This window comes from Haliotis rufescens, unplaced genomic scaffold (genome assembly GCF_023055435.1).
Source record: "Haliotis rufescens isolate VD_foot unplaced genomic scaffold, xgHalRufe1.0.p SCAF_80, whole genome shotgun sequence".
NCBI lineage: Eukaryota > Metazoa > Mollusca > Gastropoda > Lepetellida > Haliotidae > Haliotis > Haliotis rufescens.
The window spans coordinates 1,275,426-1,283,463 of NW_025964373.1; the positions used below are offsets into that span (position 1 = coordinate 1,275,426).

At 42.5% G+C, this 8,038-nt stretch overlaps 1 protein-coding gene across 1 annotated transcript; it reads right to left on the reverse strand.

Annotated features, from left to right (window-relative positions):
- Positions 1 to 576: 576 nt before the first annotated feature.
- On the reverse strand, positions 577 to 4,639 carry LOC124137369 (tripartite motif-containing protein 10-like). Its single transcript, XM_046503642.2, has 3 exons — positions 4,560 to 4,639; positions 3,438 to 3,748; positions 577 to 3,161 (listed from the first exon to the last, which is right to left on the reverse strand). The coding sequence occupies exons 2-3, from the start codon at positions 3,727 to 3,729 to the stop codon at positions 1,558 to 1,560; spliced, it is 1,896 nt and encodes a 631-aa protein (XP_046359598.2). The 5' UTR covers positions 3,730 to 3,748; positions 4,560 to 4,639; the 3' UTR covers positions 577 to 1,557.
- Between the last annotated feature and the right edge of the window lie 3,399 nt (positions 4,640 to 8,038).

An 8,038-nucleotide genomic window follows, 5' to 3' on the forward strand; every position in this document is an offset into this window, starting at 1 on the left:
TTCATCCAGCGTCAACAACGGACGGTGTTCCAACAAGATAACGCCACACCCCATAAAGCCCGTATTACTAGAGACTTCTTCAACGCCAACAACGTGACTGTCCTGCGGTGGCCAGCTCGATCACCAGATCTGTCACCCATAGAACATCTCTGGGACCAGCTGGGGCGGTGTCTTCGGAAACGTCAACATCCTCCCTTCACGAGACAAGCGTTGATCGTTGCCCTCCGTGAGGAATAGAATCAGATACCTACAGTCGATGTGAGGACGCTTGTCTACTCAGTTCGACGCCGCATTCGAAGATGCATTGCCGCTCATGAAGGTCATATCCCGTATTGAACGGTCTGGGCCGTCGTCACCTTAAAGTTGTAACCAATGTTGTTGATCGAATACTGGACGAATGACCCCTTGTCAAGGACTTTGTTGTTGAATTAGTAAATTCGCATTTTACTGTTCTGAATGATGAATTTCTACACTACAATTATTATTGCTGCTTCAAATTGTGTTGGTCATATTTTACCCTAGAAATATCGTTGGTAACGTTTCTTTTGGCTGTCAGTTTATTTTAGGAAAGGAAAAAAGTTTTATTTTATTTTTTATATATTCGTCTGACAGGACAAACAGACACAGGACCATCTCCGTGTTCTCAACAAAACCAACACAGTCATGCAAATCAAAGGTTCTACAGAACATAGTTTCGAAACCTCGCAAAAGTCTACCTAATATTATGTTCTACTACTGTTTTTACTTTTACGACAAATGACTTGTATTAACTTGCCATAAACTGTAAAACATAATACCCCTTGGGGGAAAACAACACATCTAATCTGATAATTGTTGAATATGATAATGGACAAAATAATTTTTTTCAATTATCTAAACAACATAGCCTTGATCAAAATATAAACTACATAAAGGTTCAATTTCCCCGCAAAGACAGCAAAGACCTTCAGTTATGACCTCGATGTTCATGAAGAGAGCATGTACAAGAAAACTGACGCAATCGTGTTCAAAATAGTTTGAATAACTTGAATAATATTTACCCTGGTGGACATGATAATTCAGTATATATGTGATAAAATACTGTTAAGTATGTTGAACAGTTTTAATAAATTAGCTTAGCCGCGAGGAGTTTCACACATATTAATTTAAATTCAACAAAATACGTTTACAGTTTATGAAATATCTTGAAAGATACAAGAAAGTACGATGTAGAAATACAGTATACACGATAACATATTTAAGTCTGGTTAGCAAGTAAATGAAGTATCTAGATATTGTATGATAACCAGTAAGACTCGCATTGAGACAATTCAATGTCCATGTATACTGGTGTGGTGATATTCATGTAGACGATTATTATGATTCGACTTTAATCGCACCTGCCTGTTAAACAACACAGCCAAGCCCATTTAGTCAAAAACCGTCAGTAGATTTTGTTAGCAACGTCTTCATATAATACTGTGGACATTACTCTCTAAGAGAGATTCGTTAATCCTAAATTTGTTGGCGAGATCGATTTCACAGGGAACAATGTCATCCTCTTCAAGAGTCAGGGTTTCACTGTGCAAACTTGTACACGTGTATCCCACTCTGCCACTGTACAACATACAGAAGACCTCGATGAAGACACAGTCCAAAGGGCTCATCCATGCCCTGTTTTGCCGTCAACATGTCCCTCACATACTTCCCGTTCTCTGTCAATAAGACAACTTTGTTGGCTCTTCTGTCCGCTACCAGTATGTGGCCTGTGCTGGTTCTCGCCATTCCTCTGTTGTCCTGGAAGGTCTCCTGTCCAAGAGTGCTTGTGAAGTCCACATCTCCATTGGCCGTCAAACCTGTCACGGCCTTAAGGTTAAAATCTGAGATTAACAAACCTCCAGTCTCTGTTGTGATGATACATTCCAGATATGCACCAGCAGTGTTTGTTAGTGTTTTCAGTAGGTGCCCGGACATGTCCAGAATATCAACACCACACTTCGAACAACCAGCTGCAAATGTGGAGTTGTTCAAATACGTAAGACCATGGTATACTTTTGGAGTTTGAATGTTTGAAATAATGTGTAAATCAGGCGTTATGTTGATAGTAATAATTTCTCTTGAATTGGGAACAGAAACAGCAACCATATTCTCCCCCATTTTCGTAACTGCCCAGGGATAGTTGTCCGTGGATAGAGTACAGTGCTGCATAGTGTTATTTCTTGAATAAAATGATTTGATTTTGTTCTCAATGCGACAGGAAACAACACATGTTGTTGTTCCATTCACCTCCAGTACAACAATGTCAACCCCACCGGAGTTTCCTATGGTCTCACATAAAACAAGGGACGACTGTGGATCAAAGCTTTGCTGCACAGCCAAATTAGTTTCATCCAAGACAGTACTGAGTTTATCCAAATCTGCATTCAGCACCATAAAGGGACGCAACTCCTCCTGTGACAATCCAACACGTGCGTCCTCGGTCTGGACGTCCGTCTCAATCTCCCCTGACCGACAGGCCTGGTACACCTCATACGTGTCCGGGACACTCTCAGACTCGAGGGCCCTCTGTATGAACTGTAGCCGCTGCTGGTACCTCTGTACCGCCATCTCCGCCGTCTTGATGCAGCTCTGGAGCCTCCCCGTCTTCTCATCAGTACCTCTGTCCAGGACCTGTAGCAGGTCGACCTCCTTCTTTGTGATCAGGTCACGGGCCTCTTGACAGAAGGTCTTAATCTGAGATTGCAACTCAGATTTATCCTGTTTGGTGTGGACAAGCAGAAGTTTGTTTTCAGATATTTTAGAGTTCTTATCACATATCTGTTCTGTTAATCGTTTAGACTTATCTTTCAGTATTCTTTTCATTTCTGGATATTTTGACTCTATGGTTACCACCGCGTCACACTTTCTGTGGTATAGAATACAGCAGGATTGACAGACTCCTTTCTCGCAATCATTGCAGTAGAACTCCACATCATTTTTCTTGTGTTCTGTGCACTTGACCCTCCTCTTCTTCCTCACCTTAACGTCTTCTTTAATGTCAAGGACGTCATGATCACACAACATAGGTATCAAACCGTGCATTTGGCTGCAGGCCTGACACATAGACATCTCACAATCGCAACACCAGTGTTTGGCAGGAGTTGTTTCCCCTTTCCGTTCACACAGAGAACAGCTCGTAATGTCTGTAATTGAAATATGAAGACGGAATTAGTATTCCAATGTGAGAATAAGAAAGATGGTATCACCGTTATAATTCCAATATACGAATTAAAAATATGTTAATCAAATGTTACCCCAAAATATCTGTTTTTGTCAGCTGCAGCTGAAAACAAATCAGGTCTCAATACAAAATGCCAGCGACTGAAAAGGACATCAAATGGTCGGTCCCTCAACAGGCAGGTCTTGGAAAGTGGTATATTTTCAAATGGTACAGGAGCACAACTTTACTTGAAACAAACCTTTAGCGTCTGCATCAAGACTCTCCATCAGCCCCAGGATGATGTGACTTGGTTTATTCTGCCCCGCCCACTCCCCGACTGGTCTGGTGGGGTCGGGAACCCTGGTTGTCTGTCGGCAGTAGGGGCAGGGGATTGTCCTGGACTGTGTCACATCCTGTCTTGACTGTAAGTACTGGTTGAGGCATGTCCTACAGAAGGAGTGGTCACACGTCAGTGTACAGGGGTCTGTGAACACCTCGGTGCAGATCGAACACGTCAGGAAGTTGTCCGTGAGGTCCTTCGCTGAAGCCATCTAGTCAAGCTGTTGCTCGCTGATGGAAAGATGCAGGCATGATATCACGGATATACGTGTCAGGGATGTAGATGCAGGCATGATATCATGGATATACGTGTCAGAGATGTAGATGCAGGCATGATATCATGGATATACGTGTCAGAGATGTAGATGCAGGCATGATATCATGGATATACGTGTCAGAGATGTAGATGCAGGCATGATATCATGGATATACGTGTCAGAGATGTAGATGCAGGCATGATATCATGGATATACGTGTCAGAGATGTAGATGCAGGCATGATATCATGGATACACGTGTCAGAGATGTAGATGCAGGCATGATATCATTGATATACGTGTCAGAGATGTAGATGCAGGCATGCTATCATGGATATACGTGTCAGAGATGTAGATGCAGCCATGATATCATGGATATACGTTTCAGAGATGTAGATGCAGGCATGATATCATGGATATACGTGTCAGGGATGTAGATGCAGGCACGATACTAACTCTCTGTAGAGGGTAAGATTAGATAACGTTACATTCAGGCTGTATGTAACAGACTACTTTCAGATATTGTTTGTCGCTGACCGCCATGTCTGATAACGCGTGAAGCGCCATTGATTACCCTGAACCATTTATATAGTGTTATGTTATATATTTTAATAGTAGACAGGGAATAAGTTGTTTGGACGCAGTATGTTATGCACTGTACACGAGAAAACCCATAATGCATTTAATGTCGACATTTGCTTGATATCAAAAGAAGACACACATTGATGTCGATTACATTTTCCAACAGGCATACTTCTTACTTTGATAAAATAACTGAACACGAACCTTTCCACTTGGAAATGAGGAAACCTTCGACAAAAGTATTATTCTGAAGCCAAGAGTGAAAATACAACCACCTACCGGTGTGCGCCCCTGTTATCACGACCGTGATAAGGTCACAGTGAGGGTGGCAAGGGGCGTCATTCATTTATTTTCAAATGACTACATATGTGTTGTTGTCAGTTGGTGTGATTGTGGAGATTTTGAAACAAAGATCACATTTACTGACACAGTCATATTTTCATGTCCCCTTCTGTATCGCCCTACCATAGTTATTCTATTAGGGTATGTAAGAGGGTTGGTATGTGTAGCGAGAATTTAACATCAGCTCGGTACCACCAGTAAGGACCCTCAGTGATATGACTGTTGTAAGGCGCCTTGGCTCATTAAAGCCCGTATGTACTCTCTCGTGCAAAGTCAAAGACTTTTGTACATCATCAAGTAAAATATGCAAAGGATTCGTGTTAGACACAAGCATATAGTGTCGATGAATATCTGGCGTTGCAATCACAGTAAACTCAGTTCTTTTACACTAATATCATACATATCTGCTTGAAAGTCTGAGAACACCTCAGGAGGTCATGTCAGGAGAACCTTCTAATTAGCCTATGGCCATCTAGGCAACTAAATTCTTGGAAACGAACTTAATCGGCCTGTTTCGAATGTAAATAATAAAAGCCGTTACACTGTGGATATTTCACACACCCTTTAATTCTACCCATCTACAACCAAACGGCTGTAAATCAAATATTAGTGTTCTTTATATGTTTTGGTTTGAAAAAAACAAACTTTGAGGAGGAACAGAAATCTTTTTACAAAGTGAACATCTGTCCCAAGAACCCACGCCTTTTCCCTTCACAACAACACTGATACATAATACCACACGCATGGGAATCTGCCCTTGAGCTGTCTTTCAGGTAGTACTCTAGGTTAGTCTCTTTGTGTTCTCTGCATTTGTCCATGTTCTTTATATATGTATAGTGTGCAATCTGTGTGTACTGACGGAACTGTTAGTACATATATATCAACAATTCAACATACAATCTCTCTGCTTTGACGTGGTGTAACATGAACGCGTTATTGACGTTTGTGTTTGTACCTAGTCACAAAGGCAACAAACCAATTTAAACACAACTAGCTCTGTAATGTAAGTAACCCTTTAATACATGTGCACGCTGAAAATTGTGCTATGTCTGCTATTATTTGTTTAAATTTGTTATTAGTAATTCTCGTTGGTATATCTTCAAGGAAGTTTACTCAAAATGTATGATGCAATCTATGTCTCACGTCCGTGTTGTTAATTGTGGGATAGGCGATATCAGAAGTAAGCCTTCAACAACAAGGAAAGATAATATATTACGGAAGTTAGAAGTATCTGATGATTTCGGTGTAAGCCTTAAATGTCGAAAATGTTTTCAAAGATTACAGATTTTCATTTAAAAAATGCTCCACACTATTTGGTCAGACATTTTGATCTTAAAACATTCTGCATACAATGGACATTTATTTGTCTGCAAATGATGTATAATACAATCGGCGTTAATTAAGCAATGTTACAAGACAACTGGGATAGTGTCCGAGTGTGTAAGAAGTACCTTTCTTTGGCATAACCTGCCAACTTACGTGATTTTCACAAGATTACATAATTTCATTTGAAATCTGCTGCTCAGTATTAGATCCGACATTTTGATTTTCACCAGCACCCGTGTAAAGGGAGGGAAAATGCGATGCACGCTGTATGCTATAACGTAGATTGTGATGGAAGGAACCGGTTCTGAAGGTCAAGTCCGTGGCAAATCAACGTTTAGGCAAACAAATTTTCGTCTTCTTCAGTAGGCGTTACATCACCAGATTGCGTCGACAGAGTGTGGGTGGCTGCTTGTACAAGTCAGGGCTGATGCCGATTTCATAGTGCTAGCAAGCTGAGATACTATGCCGCAGTTTAACATGAATACCCCACTCAGATTCAGTAAACTATCTCCGAGCCGACAATTTCTTGTTTTAGCCTCTTAATGCTTAAGGCAGGGAAACAATAGGTACCATCTTTTAACGGCGAGGTGAGGTGAATAAGGTTTAATCTCGCGTTCAAGATTATTACACTTATATAGCGACGTATGTGTGTGTGTGTGTGTGTGTGTGTGTGTGTGTGTGTGTGTGTGTGTTTGTGTGTGGCTGCTTGTTCTAGTCCGGACTAATGCCGATTTTATAGTGATAGCCCACTGAGATACAATGCCGCAGTTTAACATGAATACCCCACTCAGGCTCAGTATACTGGCTCCGAACCGACCATTCCTTGTTTTCTCCTGATAAAGCCCAGCGCCAGGTGGGGTACCAACAAGCACAACCTTTCAACGTCTCTTGGTACGACGCGGCCGGAGATCGAACCCCCGACCTTCCGCTCTCCGGGCAGACGCTCTATCCACAACACATCGGAGGCGGTCCTAAAGGAGGTTAAGGTACACTACCAATACAGGACCTCTGTGATGCAAGAAGGGCCGAAACAGGCCAACAAAACGGTTGCTATCCACATGAATCAGTTACATAATTTAGTGAGTGAGTGAATGGTGTTTTAGTCCAGCCGAACATATTTGCCATAGATTGTGGCCTGTAACTAGTGGTTGATTGTGTGAACAACAACCCACGTATGCTGACAAACAATCCACAGGGTGAATTGGTCGTCACTCGTGGTCGCCCACCCAAGTACTATCTATACCCAGTAGCCATGATAACGATACATTCGGATCCATTCGGATCCACTCGAGTAATTGGTATTGGCTTTGCTGGCACTATTCCTCCAGTTGTACCGTAAAGTTCCACCACACAGGTGCGATATAAACGTTATCTGTCTTCAGATTGTGACAGCCCGTGTCAAGCCGGTATCTGCACACGTGCCTTGTTTGTGAAAGCCCTCATCAAGGCAGTGTCTTCACACGTGCCTTGTTTGTGACACCCCGCATTAAGGCAGTGTCTGCACACGTGCCTTGTTTGTGACAGCCTGGGTCTAGACTGTGTCTGCACACGTGCCTTGTTTGTGAAAGCTCGTGTCAAGGCAGTGTCAGCACACGTTCCTTGTTTGTGACAGCCCGAATCTGGAGTGTCTTTACACGTGCCTTGTTTGTGACAGCCTGCATCAAGGCAATGCCTGCACACGTGCCTTGTTTGTGACTGCCCGATTCTATAGTGTCTCTACACGTGCCTTGTTTGTGACTGCCCGAATCTGGAGTGTCTTTACACGTGCCTTGTTTGTGACTGCCCGAATCTATAGTGTCTCTACACGTGCCTTGTTTGTGACTGCCCGAATCTGGAGTGTCTTTACACGTGCCTTGTTTGTGACTGCCCGAATCTGGAGTGTCTTTACACGTGCCTTGTTTGTGACTGCCCGAATCTGGAGTGTCTTTACACGTGCCTTGTTTGTGACTGCCCGAATCTATAGTGTCTCTACACGTGCCTTGTTTGTGACTGCCCGAATCTGGAGTGTCTTTACA